Source organism: Pristiophorus japonicus, chromosome 1 (genome assembly GCF_044704955.1).
Source record: "Pristiophorus japonicus isolate sPriJap1 chromosome 1, sPriJap1.hap1, whole genome shotgun sequence".
In the NCBI taxonomy this organism is placed as follows: Eukaryota; Metazoa; Chordata; class Chondrichthyes; family Pristiophoridae; genus Pristiophorus; species Pristiophorus japonicus.
The window spans coordinates 50,993,033-51,007,343 of record NC_091977.1 but is presented as its reverse complement, the minus strand read 5'-3'; the positions used below and the strand labels follow the sequence as shown (position 1 = coordinate 51,007,343).

Sequence of the window (14,311 nt, the reverse complement as noted above, 5' to 3'; positions counted from 1 at the left end):
CCAGTCAAAAATCACTCAACTTGTCGATATATAGTGATTCTGGTACTATGCTCACAAATGCACCAGTGTTGATGGATATCCTGGTTCCTGTAATGTCTACTTGGATGATGATACTTTGCGAATCGCTGTTAGATACCTTCGTGCTCCTGATGACGTGTATCTCCAGAATCTCCTCATCCTGTTACTTCTCTTCAATGCTGTGTAGCCTCTGGCGATTGCTACTTCTAGCATTGAACATCGGCTTACTCTTCAGTTGGTATGCCTTCGCAAGGTGCCCAGTTTTCTTGCAGAAGAAACACTCTACCTTCACATATGGACAGCTTTGAGTGATGTGTTGTCTCGGGCACCAATAGCATGACTTCAATGTACTGTTACCTTGGCCAGTTGCTAAGGCCTTGGGGCCCAACTGCCTTTCACTTTTAACCTGCAGGCGATTCACCTCGGTTGTCTGACGACTGGAAATGGCGTGAAATTCTCAGGAGTATTGGTCGGCCATATCCATTGACATAGCTGTCTGACAAGCTAAGTCAAAAGTCAAATTAAGGGTTGTCAACAACTTCCTTCTGATTGCTTCATTTTTCATCCCACAAACAAAGCGGTCACGCAATGCTCGGTCCTGAAAGTTTCCAAATTGACAGTGATTGAATCGTTTTTTTAAAGCTACAATGTACTCACTGATACCCTCGTTAATTAATTGATTTCTTGGTTCAAAACAATAACTTTCATCAATTTCCAGGGGTTTAAGTGTAGTTCTAACTTCTAAATAACCTGTTTCCTTTTTTAAAACCACCCGGTTATGGTTTTCATCGTCGGGGACTTCGACGATACTATTCACGATGAAAAACATTTCTAGCCACCCCATCTACACTCTGAAAGTCTCTCGGTAACGATGGAACTCACCTAAGCACCTTATCATTCCCATAGGCACGTCCATTTGGACTCTGGCAACGTCGACAGTTCAGCCAAGTGTGCTTGAAATTTACCTTGGATTGTTACCTATTCTGCAAAACAAAGATCCTCTCAAAGTCTCTCCGTCGGTTGGCAGGATCATCCACTAACAAAAATTTCAGATGGAAATCCGATTATCCTATCATTTTATATGTAATAGCCTTATGACATCACTAAGATATGCACTACACAAGATGGCTCCATACAGAAACTGTCATCATGTGACCTTGCCACATGATCCTTTATTATTTACATCAGTACATCAGTAGTGCTAGTCAGAGTAGGAATTGCAGGCTAGCTAAGATGATTATGTGGCTTGAGGAATGGTGCAAGAGGGAGGGATTTAAATTCCTGGGACATTGGAGCCGGTTCTGGGGAAGATGGGACCAGTACAAACTGGACGGTCTGCACCTAGGCAGGACCAGAACCAATGTCTTGGGGAGAGTGTTTGCTAGTGCTTTTGGGGAGGGGTTAAACTAATATGGCAGGGGAAGGGAATCTATGCAGGGAGGCAGAGGGAAGTAGAATGGGGGCAGAAGCAAAAGATAGAAAGAAGAAAAGTAAAAGTGGAGGGCAGGGAAACCCAAGACAAAAATCAAAAAGGCCACATTACAGCAAAATTCTAAAGAGACCAAGTGTGTTAAAAAGACAAGCCTGAAGGCTCTGTGCCTCAATGCGAGGAGTATTCGGAATAAGGTGGACGAATTAACTGCGCAGGCAGCTATTAACGAATATGACATAATTGGCATTATGGAGGCATGGCTCCAGTGTGACCAAGGCTGGAAACTCAACATCCAGGGGTATTCAACATTCAGGAAGGATAGACCGAAAGGAAAAGGAGGTGGGATAGCGTTGCTGGTTAAAGAGGAAATTAACGCAATAGTAAGGAAGGACATTAGCTTGGATGATGAGGAATCTGTATGGGTGCAGCTGCGGAATACCAAACAGCAGAAAACGCTAGTGGGAGTTGTGTACAGACCACCAAACAGTAGTAGTGAGGTTGGGGACAGCATCAAACACTTTGGTGGCAAAAACATGAAGACAGAATATTATCTGAATGGCGGCAGATTAGGAAAAGGGGAGGTGCAACGAGACCTGGGTGTCATGGTACATCAGTCATTGAAAGTTGGCATGCAGGTACAGCAGGCAATGAAGAAGGCAAATGGGATGTTGGCCTTCATAGCTAGTGGATTTGTATATAGGAGCAGGGAGGTCTTACTGCAGTTGTACAGGGCCTTGGTGAGGCCTCACCTGGAATATTGTGTTCCGTTTTGGTCTCTCCTAATCTGAGGAAGGACGTTCTTGCTCTTGAGGGAGTGCAGCGAAGGTTCACCAGACTGATTCCTGGGATGTCAGGATTGACATATGAGGAGAAACTGGATCGACTGGGCCTGTAGTCACTGGAGTTTAGAAGAATGAGAGGGGATCTCGTAGAAACATATAAAATACTGACGGGACTGGACAGGTTAGATGCAGGAAGAATGTTCCTGATGTTGGGGAAGTCCAGAACCAGGGGTCATAGTCTAAGGATAAGGGGTAAACCATTTAGGACCGAAATGAAGAGAAACTTCTTCACTCAGAGAGTTGTTAACCTGTGGAATTCTCTGTTGGAGAGAGTTGTTGATGGCAGTTCGTTGGATATATTCAAGAGGGAGTTACATGTGGCCCTTACAGCTACAGGGATCAAGGGATATGGGGAGAAAGCAGGGAAGGAGTACTGAGGTGATGATCAGCCGTGATCTTATTGAATGATGGTGCAGGCTCGAAGGGCCGAATGGCCTACTCCTGCACCTATTTTCTATGTTTCTATGTTTCTATGTCCACTAGGTGGAGCTCTCTGTTAAACCCATCAAGCGCTATTGGGCCTCTGCCTCCTCTACTACAACTGCCCACTACTACAAGATCCATCCAGGAGAGCAAAGCTAACCTCTGGCTTCTTTTTTTCCTTTACCAAACATCTCCTTAAATCCCTGTCCCATGCCCCTCCACCTTCAACTTCAATAACAAATGCTATAATTAGTTCTGGATGGAGTTTCCAAGTAGATTCACTGTATCCTAGATTCTGCTGATTGTAATGAATACGTTTATCCATATTTAAATTATATTGTTACCCGAAGATTTATTGAGAATTGTGCAACGATGTGCTTTTTTTGTGTTGTTGAGTGGACCTGGGGTACCTGAGGTATTACCCTCGAACCCCTGTCAGGGTGTAGAGATGACCTCTCTTTGTGGGTCTTCAAGTATTCTGTGCTTCTGTTCACAGCCAGCCTTCGTTATTTAAAAAGTGATGGGAAGCCACACGTGAGCACATTTCACAATGTTCAGCTGGCCGATGGGAAGCGCCACGCATTCCTACTGCAGATAAAGGGGCTACAGCATGGGCCTACTACAGCTGAGCTCTACATCGACTGCACACAGGCTGGTACAGCTCATAACTTACCGGCGGTGTTCACAATCATGCCACAGACTGCAGACACCATTGAAATCCGAACCGCCCAGAGAAGAGCACAGGTTCGTAGCAAAAATTCTAATCAACTCTTAAATAACACAATTTGTTTCCACAGATTGAGGTGATGGGGCCGGGGGGGGGGGGGGGGGGGGGGCGGGGCGGGCAGGGTACAGTGCAGGTAATGATTTTTTTCTGGAGATTAAGCAAAGTTTCTATTCAAATCCTAACACCGAAAGACAATGCGGGGGAAAAATGTTTTCTCCTAGAAAGCAATGGGTTGCTGACAGTAATTATTAGAAAACAATCTCATCAATGATTAGAAATCTCAGTGGGGTCAGCAGCATCTGTGGAGAGAGAAACAGAGTTAACGTTTCAGGTCGATGATCCTTGGTCAGAACTGAAGTAGGGTCATCGACCCGAAACATTAACTCTGTTTCTCTCTCCACAGATGCTGCCCGATCCCGCTGAGATTTCCAGCATTTTCTGTTTCTATTTCAGATTCCAGCATCCGCAGTATTTTGCTTTTGTTTCATCAATGATTAGATTATTTTCAGGGTAATAATTTTCACCTGTCCATTATAGTGATGATACTCATGCAAAAAACATGTTATTTGAAAAGATAACCACTTGTGGAAGCTATTATCTCTGACAATACGACCTCGAAACTCGGATCACTCTGCTCCTGTTTTACAGTCGGAAAACGGACGCCTCAGGGTCCTATATAGCGGGAGGCAGGATCGTGCTCATGCTGTGCCGAAAGTGCACCACCCACCAAATCGGATTTGGCTCCTCTGTAGGCACCCAGGGCATCGCCAGAGATATTAGAAACAGTGGTTGTAATATTTAAATAAGGGTGCTGCGCTTGTTGTGGGACAGTTTTGTGAAATTGGTCTGTCCCAATGCCTGACTTGCCACAAGATAAACTCGCCCAGTAACTCATGGCACTAACAGGCAGGAAGGACCCTGCAGCAGTGTTTTTAAAGGGCTCATCCACTCCCTACTAGTTAGTTGCTGGTTTGTCGCTTTCGACAGCTGATTAACACCCGACTGTTGTTTTGCCTATTTTCTGCATTCAACAACTGAATTCTGACTTCTGCTAACAACCTTTTGCCGGTGCTGGGCAGTTTTTGTCTGTCTTCAAAACAGTTTTATTCCAGTCATGAGTGGTCTGGTAGGTCTGTCTTTGGGGCTGGAGAACAAGGGGGATAAACAAAGACACGAGAGAGCAGGAGCAGATGGGAGAAGGAGGAAAAGAAAGAAAGACTTGGATTTATATAGCGCCTTTCATGACCACACGACGTCTCAAAGCGCTTTACAGCCAATGAAGTACTTTGGAGTATAGTCACTGTTGTAATGTAGGAAACGTGGCAGCCAATTTGCAAACAGCAAACTCCCACAAATAGCAATGTGATGACCATTTTGTAATGACCAGATAATCTGTTTTTTTTGTTTTGTTGATTGAGGGCTAAATATTGGCCAGGACACCAGGGATAACTCCCCTGCTCTTCTTCAAAATAGTGCCATGGGATTATTTACGTCCACTTGAGAGAGCAGATGGGGCCTCAGCTTAATGTCTCATCCGAAAGTTGACAGTGCAGTGCTCCCTCAGCACTGCACCAGAGTGTCAGCCTAGATTTATGTGCTCAAGTCCCTGGAGTGGGACTTGAACCCACAACCTTCTGACTCACACACGAGCATGTTACCCACTGAGCCACAGCTGACGGAGGAGAGCTCTGCGCAGGAGGCCATACCCACTGCATGTTTTCAGGGAGCACTTGTCCTGCTTTAATTTCACTGAGGAGCAATATGTTAGACAATCACACTTGACCAAGGAGGCTGTCTCTGAGCTACATCACCTGTTGCAACCATAACTGGAGCCTCAAACCAGGGCTTGGACCGCATTACCTGTGGCTGTCAAGGTCAGCATGGAGTTTCTCTTTTATGTAACAAGCTTCTTCCAGGCTGCAGCAGGAGACATCAGTGACAGTTCTCAGTTTCCTGTGCACCGCTGTAGCAGGGAAGTGACATTGGTTCTCTAAGCTAGCTGAGACACTGACATCACTTGCCCAAATGGACAGAGCAAAGCAAGAGGAGAGAGCACAAGGAGTCATCACATTGCAGGCTTCCCCAGATTCCAAGGTGCCTTGCGTGCTCTCCATCATCAGCCTGGCATCATTCTTCATAAAAAGGGATTCCACTCCCTCTCTGTTTGTGACCGCAGGCAGTGCATCAGACAGGTCTGTGCCCGGTTTCCTGGCAACTGTCATTTATCCTGCGCCCGTCCTCAGTGCCGTCTTTATTCCAACCAAACCGTCAGGTCACAAGCTGACTACTGGCCAACCCCTTCAGACATGCCTCATGACTCCGGAGCCTGGGCACAGCCGCAGAGGTGGCCTACAAGGAGAGTCTTGCTGCCATCAGAAACCTCATCGAGCTGACCGTTGACATGCTCAAGCAACGCTCCCACTGCCTGGACCGTTTGGGGGGCACGGGGGGAGCTTTGCATCACAGCCATGACTGTGTGTACAGATTTGTGGTAGTGTGCTGCACACTGCCTAACGTTGCGATAATGAGGGAACGGACCTCACCACCACCTGGACAGCAAGAAGTGAAGGAGGAGGAGGGAGAAGAAGGGCAGGAGCAGCATCGACTACCAGTGCCCCCTAGCTGCCAGAACTCTTAGAGAACAGCTCATCAAATAGTGGGCCATCCCTCCCATTCCCAATACACTTACAGTCCTTATCACTGATGTCCTTGCTACCACGAGCAGTCGGGCCCGATTGGCTGTTTGTCACTGATCAGAGCACTGGCAGAGTGGGTGGCAGGGGAGTCAGCATGCTGCCATCCTGAGAGAAGACAGCGGGTGCCTCTCCTGTGGAGCACCCCAGCACTCCTACAACTCTGTGCCAGAATAGAGCTATTACCTGATCACTGAATCATACCCAACAACTAATAGCTTTTACATAATGGGATAAGGTTACCGTGGAAACAGGAATTCATTAGGATTTTAAAGGTTAGGCACACTGTGATTTCTGCACACATTATAGGGGTGATTTTATGAATGCGTACTGCTGGCAGGGAACCTTGCACACATTTTGAGAAATTAGTCTTTATTTGTCTGTGTGTATATGAATTTGTCTTATTATTAATCTCACATAGGGTAGGCATTTTATGTCCCATATGTTTTGAGCTCCAAGTCCCACAGTGAAGCTGAAGTTAGCATCCTGGAAGGTCCTTTTTTAACTACTAACCGACAGGCCTGAGATTTTTGTATTCATAATACAATCCCAATGTCAGGAGAACAGGAGCACTCTGATGTCTGGCAATGGTGATGCTAGGGCTCTGATTTTAAAGCGTCCATTGTTATCAAGTGGAAAGCAGCTGGGTGTTGGGGGCTGGAGAACTGTAGTCTGTGCTCATGTTGTCCCCGAGTGAGTGACAGAGAGAAAGCTGCGTGACCTGGCCCACATTCACCAGAGGACTGGATGGGATCAGAATGACTGGGATCCGAGCAAGTCCACACAATGCCAGAGGGACACATAAGAGGGGCACAGTTCAGTCCAGCTCCATGTAATGTCTTTGAACAGCACAGGAGCTAAGTGCCTTCAGGCAACGTGGAATTTCATACACGCAATTGGGAAACAGCAGATTTCCAAGCACATAGCAAGACTTGGATTTATATAGCTAAAGGGATCAGGGGGTATGGAGAGAAGGCAAGAGTGGGGTACTGAAGTTACATGATCAGCCATGATCATATTGAATGGTGGTGCAGGCTCGAAGGGCCGAATGGCCTGCTCCTGCACCTATTTTCTATGTTTCTATGTTTCATGACCACCGGACGTCTCAAAGCGCTTTACAGCCAATGAAGTACTTTTGGAGTGTAGTCACTGTTGTAATGTGGTAAACGCAGCAGCCAATTTGCGCACAAGCAAGCTCCCGCAAACAGCAATCTGATAATGACCAGAAATCTGTTTTTTTGTTACGTTGATTGAGGGATAAATATTGGCCATAGTATAAATAGGGTTGAAAAAGCTGGTGTCCGAGCATAAAATGGACAGTTGGCAGTTATGTACGAAGCAGTGGCATTGGCTGTGTTCAGTTGTGCTTTGTTATTTTAAATGATCAGATTTTGGGGGGGGGGCACCTGTGCAAGCTTTTCTGAAGCTGTTGGTCAGGTCTTTAGATGTCAGTCTTGGCTCACTAGTAGTACTCTCGCCTCTGATTCAGATGGTTGCAGGTTCAAGCCCCACTCCAGCACTCCAGCACACAATCCAGGCTGGCACTTCAGTGCAGTACCGACGGAGTGCTTCACTGTCGGAGGTGCTGCTTTTCGGATGTGATGATAAATTGAGACCCCTCAGCTGAATATAAAAGATCCTATAGCAGTTTTCAAAGATGTGCAGGAGACTCTGTATGTACGAGTTCCCCCAATGCCCTATCCAATCTTTAATCTTCAACCAACAGAACTAAAAAACAAGTTATCTAGTCATTGATCTCATTGTTATTTGTGGGACCTTGCCATGTGCCGTTTGGAAGCTGCATTTGCCGACATTGCAACAGTGACTTCACTTCAAAAGTATCCATGGGCTTTGAAATCTTCTGAGGTCATGAAAGATGCTATATGAATGCAAGTTCTTTCGTTATTTCTTCCAAGTTTTGTACATTGGCATGCCACTTTCCTAGGGCAACTATGGATGGGCAACAAATACAGCTTTGCCAGCATTGCCCACATTCTGAGGACATAGAAAAAAATCCCAATTAGTCCCACTGCCCTGCTCTCCCCCATAGTCTTCTGCTTCAAATAATTATCTATTCTTCCCTTAAAGGATGCAATTGTCTGTCTCAGCTACTCCCTGTGGAAAAGCATTCTGTTCTATGTAAAGATATGTCTTCCAACATAACAGGAAACATGACTGTCGCATGGTTTATGTCGGTATTGCACAGTTCTCTGGGATCTGCAGAACACAGATACAAACATGTACACAATTCAGTATAATAAACCATTGATGTTGGTGTCAGCCGTGGCTCAGTGGGTAGCACTCTCACCTCTGAGTCAGAATTTGTGAGTTCAAGTCCTACGCCGGTGACTTGAGTACAAAATCTAAGCTGACACTCCACTGCAGTACTGAGGGAGTGCTGCACTCTGAGGTGCTGTCTTTCGGATGAAACTTTGCACCAAAGGCCCTGTCTGCCCTCTCATGTGGAGGTAAAAGATCCTACAGCATTATTTTGAAGAAGAGCAGAAGAGTTATCCCCGGTGTCCTGGCTGATATTTATCCCGTAACCAACATCACTAAAACAGATTATCTGGTCATTATCTCATTGCTGTTTGTGGGAGCTTGATGTTTGTAAATTAGCTGCTGTATTTCCAAAAGTGACTACACTTCAAAAGTATTTAATTAAATGTAAAGTGTATTGGGACTCCCTGAATTTGTGATGGGCACGGTATAAATGCAAGTCATTCTTTTGATGCAGGAGGGGCTCTGCTGTTTGTATTTATCAAAAGGAAAGAAAGACTTGCATTTATAGAGCACCTTTCATGAACACAGTCGGTCAGTGAGGGCAGGAGTGATGGGTGAACTGGACCTGGTGTGGGACAGATACAGCTGCAAAGTTTTAGACATGTTGGAGTTTATGGAGAGTAGAGCATGGCAAGCTAGTCCGGAGAACATTGAAGCAATCAAATCTGGAGGTGACAAAGGCATGAATTAGGACTGCAGCAGCAGATGGGCTGAGGCAGGGGTGGAATGATAGGGAGGTGAAGCAAACAGACTTTCTGATGGAGATGATATGGGGTCAGAAGCTCAGCTCAGGGTTAAACAGGAGGCGGAGGTTAAAAGCAGTCTGGTTCAGTATGTGACTGTGGCGGGGAAGGGGATGGCATCATTGAATGCATATGGAGTTTGTGCCAGGAGCTTTATTCCCATCCAAGACTGAATGTCGGTCATGTAGTCCGACAGAAGGCAGTGGAGGAGTCGAGAGACACGGCAGAAAGGTAGAGCTGGGTGTCATTAGAGTGTATGTGAAATCAGACCCCATGTCGACAGATGATGTCTTCAAGGTGCAACTTGTAAATGAAGAAAAGAGGGTCAAGGATGGATCCTTGGGAGACTCTGGAGCTGATGGTGTCGGGAAGTGGGAGGAAATAACTTTGTTAGAGATGCTTTGGCAATGATCAGACAGGAAGCAAGTGAGGGAAGTCCCACCAAGTTGGACAGTGGTGTTGGAAGAGGATGATGTTGGAGACCATGTCAAGTGCTGCAGAGAGGTTGAGAAGGGACAATGCACCATGGTCTCAGTCACAGTGACGAGACTGAAATCATTCTTGAAGAACGTGACAGCCTTCACCATGAAGTTGTTTGGAGATTAGTCCCCATATTGGACACAGCCACAGTCAGTGCATGTGTACTTGATGTCCCTCTGTGTCTAGCTTCCTGAGTTAATGACAGTTCAGTGGCAGCTACCATGACAAATGTGCTTCTGTCCATAAAGAACTGTACCATAGTCATATTGATGAAAGCGCTCATCAGTGGTGTTTCACAGTTGTCTAACAGCATTGTGCATATACTGATGTTTTAATGCTCTTTGAGGATTGGGCCATTGTCTGCCATACACAACCCATGTCTCTGTCAGTGCCTCTGCCCTACAACACCTTCGGCCATGCAATAGCTTCTTCAGTTTGGCATCCACCACTGGTAATGTTTCCACATGCTCGCATCGAGGTACATCAGTGTCAGGTATTTGCGTAGGAACCTGAGACTTTGCGTAGTGCTGCATATCTCTGATAGTGGTGATGCTATGTCTTGAGGATTGGTGCTGGAGTCCAGTTGTCCCTAGTTGATCTATGGGGATGGAATATATTAGTATTGTATCACTTTCATGAAACCATCCTTAACATCGATGTAACTATTTGTACTGTGCTTTTTCTGCGCATGTGTCTGTCAAGCTCCTCCCCCGATGCCTCCCACCCGAACCGGAAGTGCCGTTGGTGGCGGGGGGGGGCGGGGGGCAAGAGTGGCGGCAGGGGGGCCGAGCGAGCCCACGGAAGGCCGAGAACGGCGGCGGGCAGAGATGCGGCAGGGGGCCGAGAGTCGGGTGGAAGAGAGAGAGAGAGACTAGGGGAGGGAGGGGGAGGGGGAGGGGGGGAGAGAGAGAGAGAGAGAGAGAGAGAGAGAGAGATGGGGTAGGAGAGACGGGGGGAGGAGAGACACGGGTGGGGGGGGGGGGAATAAATCGGAGGGGCGGGAGGGAACTCGGGGAAGACGGATCACGCTCTTCCAATCCCCTGGAGTTGGAGTAGATGATATCCAAAAGTCACGACACTGACACTATTCACTTCATACCCAATAAACCTGTTAACAATCCGTACACAATGCCCCATCTATGGTGGGGTGGGGGTAAAGGTCATGCACTTGCGTTGGGTAAGGACGGACTTTGGCTGGGGAAGGGATGCACCTGCGCTGGGGTAAGGCACTTCGGCTAGGGGAGGCATGCACTTGGACTGGGGTAAGGCACTTCGGCTGGCCCTTGCTGTCTTCTGGCAAGATCTATCCTTTGTGGCTTCTGGAAGTCAAAGTGGATCGAGTTACAATTTGCAAAGTTAGTGAGACCTTGGGATGGGCAGCTTCAGTTACACATTCCAGAGAAACTTCAGGATGTGGCTTATCCTCCAAGGGAACCAAAGGGCAGTCCAGGGTGGCCATTTTCACAGTACAAATAAGCGCATCCCCTTAATATACTGATATGCATGCATCATGCCTGATAGCAGCATTGTTACTACTGCACACTCAGCCACCTCTTCAATCGCTTCCAGGCAAAAGGGGTTGGTAACCTCTGTGTCAGATTCTCTTAACGGTCTCAGCTGTTTGCATTTTCCTGAAAAGCTGTTCTTTCTAGTTAGGCCAATGAATGCTCTCTTGTCTTTTGCAGCTTTTTTACATCATTAACTCATTTGTGTATCTCTTGCCAAGAGCCTGTGGTGGTGCATGTGTTCACTGTGTAATCTCCTCCTTGGCCTCTTCCCTTTGTAGGAGGATTCTAGGGATTACTCCCTGTATTGAAAAACCTGATCCTTCTCGCCACTCACACATCAATTATTAGTATTGTCTCAGACGCCATAAAGTGTGCTTTTGAAGATTGGGGCCTTCGGGTTTCTGATCAGTAGGGCTGGATGAATTTCCCTGTTGTCTTACACAGATTAAGTGGCTCATTTCCTGCTTTTTAAGATACTAGACTATGAGTGTATTCTGATCGGGTGCCTTAACTTACAACTGGCAGTAAGTTCAGCTGCTATTCATTTTAACACGGTGGTGTTCCACGTGGTCAGTAATCATGAGTAATTACCGGTGGAAACATATCTACAGGGCCTTAATGTCTGGAAGTCAGCAACAGATTCCCAGTGTTGTCTCTTATTTCTAATAGGTCATAAATAATGATATGAGACATGAATAGTAATTCGTTGATTACCATTTCCAGATGATAGATTGGGATTGGAAACATATGAAATGACCGTGCAAAATGTTACAAGTCTGTAGCACAGGCAAGCTGTTCAGATGGATTAAACTGTTAGCAAAGCTCAACTGGTTTATTAACATCATCTGAAACCTGAGACCCAGCCCAATTTTCATAAAACTGCAGAGATAACTCAGCACAGGTACTGATGTGTCAATGCTGTGTTACACTATCAGTAGGTTTTCAAATGTGCTTTCTGCTGTTGGGGTAGATTAACTAAATGTATATACCCCTCTTTCAAACCTAATTCTTTATTATATTGATTGCACTTTCAGTAAAATCAAATAGCACCATATGTTGTTATAGTAATGGCGTAGCAAGTTCTGGGACCCAATCCTTTTCACAGTGAGAGCCTGTTCTCAGTGGGACGGTTAGAGGACACAGGTGAGCACGTTCCCAGAGACGGGGAAAATACAGCAGACAAGCCATCAATGAACAGGTGAAGAGCAGCTTTGACCGAGGCCGACTGATGATTCGATCGAGTGGCAACGGGGCGAGAGAAATAACATCTACAATACAGTAAAAGCGTGACATAAGGATTTTAAAAAAAAATCTAATTCAAAAATGTCTTGGTGGGAACTCTACAATTGACATCCCTGGACTAGAGAGAGGAAAACTTGGCAGTGGTTCTCTCTCCATTTCACTATCCATTGCTGAAGAATGTACATGTTGGGTGGAGGCAGGATCGTGGTTAGCTGTGCTTCAGTTCCATGGAGAAATAGCCTATCAACTCTCAATTTTGCCATAATTTCAAAATCAAGGCTAATATGCAAGCGAAGCATTATGGTTTTCTGATCCAATGTTTTGACAAGCTGAATCACATTTTTGTGAATCAAGTTACGACATGACAGTCCTCCTGGTTCCATAAAAATATTGCGGAGCACTGTTGGTCCAGACTCCCACCTTATTGCTTCGTTTCCACCACCCCCACATCCGCTAGAGTCTACCTGCGTGCCAGCCCGCACAGAGATCGCTGAGAATCCTAGGGCCCTGACTGGTGCGCTGCATCGGAGGCCTGATTGGCATCCGCAGCACACTGGTTTCATACAGATGAGGCCCGAGGCCCAATTTCAATCAGGCACTCATCGGGTTTCTGCCGCCCATTATTGTGCTGGAAACCAAAGCAAGTTGAATTTCTTCCCTAGGGTGTGTTGATGTGCTGGGGAGGAAGCAAGAGGCTGGGGAGCGATGTGGGTGGATCAGTTAGGATTAGTTGGCCTTTTCTGAATGTTCTGTGGGAGTATCCTGACAGGATCAGTATCTCGTGTATGGAAATCCAAAATAACAATTTGCATTTCATCGGGGCAAGCTTAAAAGAAATCGCCAGTGTGTATGTGTATACTTTTTTTTAATAATGCATTTGAATCATTTTCTCACATGCTGGTCTTTTACTAAACAAACTGAATTATGATGATGTCATTTTGTGGAGAAATTCGCAGTGTAACATTGCATTTTTTTTTGTTACCAGCAGGGGTCGCTGTTGCTTCAGCTTCCTGCAGTACATTCTGGGAAGAATTATATTATTGTGAATAAATCGTACCGTAATCGTCCACAGACCTCTGGCTTCTGACTAAATCAGATATAATACCAAAAACTGGTGGACATTCGTAGAGAGTTAAATCAAAGCAATAATTTATTTTGCTCCTGTTTTCTCAGTTCCCTTCCTCTCTGAGCTACGTGACAATCTTCAAGCAGTGGACATTTTGGCAGGGTGTGAAATGGGAAGGCCGATTCACTATCACCCATTTTGCGCCATTGCCGAAGACCACTTTCACCCCATTTAGGTACTGGAGTTTTGTGATTAGAAACATAGAAAGATAGAAAATAGGTGCAGGAGTAGGCCATTCCGTCCTTCGAGTCTGCACCACCATTCAATAAGATCATGACTGATCATTCCCTCAGTACCCCTTTCCTGCTTTCTCTCCATACCCCTTGATCCCTTTAGCCGTAAGGGCCATATCTAACTTCCTCTTGAATATATCAAATGAACTGGCATTAACAACTCTCTGTGGCAGGGAATTCCACAGGTTAACAACTCTCTGAGTGAAGAAGTTTCTCTTCATCTCAGTCCTAAATGGCCTACCCCTTATCCTAAGACTATGTCCCCTGGTTCTGGATTTCCCCAACATCGGGAACATTCTTCCCGCACCTAACCTGTCCAGTGCCGTCAGAATCTTATACGTTTCTATGAGATCCCCTCTCATCCTTCTAAACTCCAGTGTATAAAGGCCCAGTTGATCCAGTCTCTCCTCATATGACAGTCCAGCCATCCTTGGAATTAGTCTGGTGAACCTTCGCTGCACTCCCTCAATAGCAAGAACGTCCTTCCTCAGATTAGGAGACCAAAACTGAACACAATATTCTAGGTGAGGCCTCACCAAGGCCCTGTACAACTGCAGTAAG

General features: G+C 46.0%; 1 protein-coding gene across 1 annotated transcript in view; it reads left to right on the top strand.

Moving 5' to 3' along the window:
• Positions 1–14,311, top strand: part of LOC139263499 (thrombospondin-4-like) — a 144,485-nt gene that overhangs the window by 15,276 nt on the left and 114,898 nt on the right. The window contains exon 4 of the mRNA XM_070879679.1: positions 3,212–3,459. Coding sequence (XP_070735780.1) covers positions 3,212–3,459 — 248 coding nt within the window. The remainder of the gene's footprint in view (positions 1–3,211; positions 3,460–14,311) is intronic.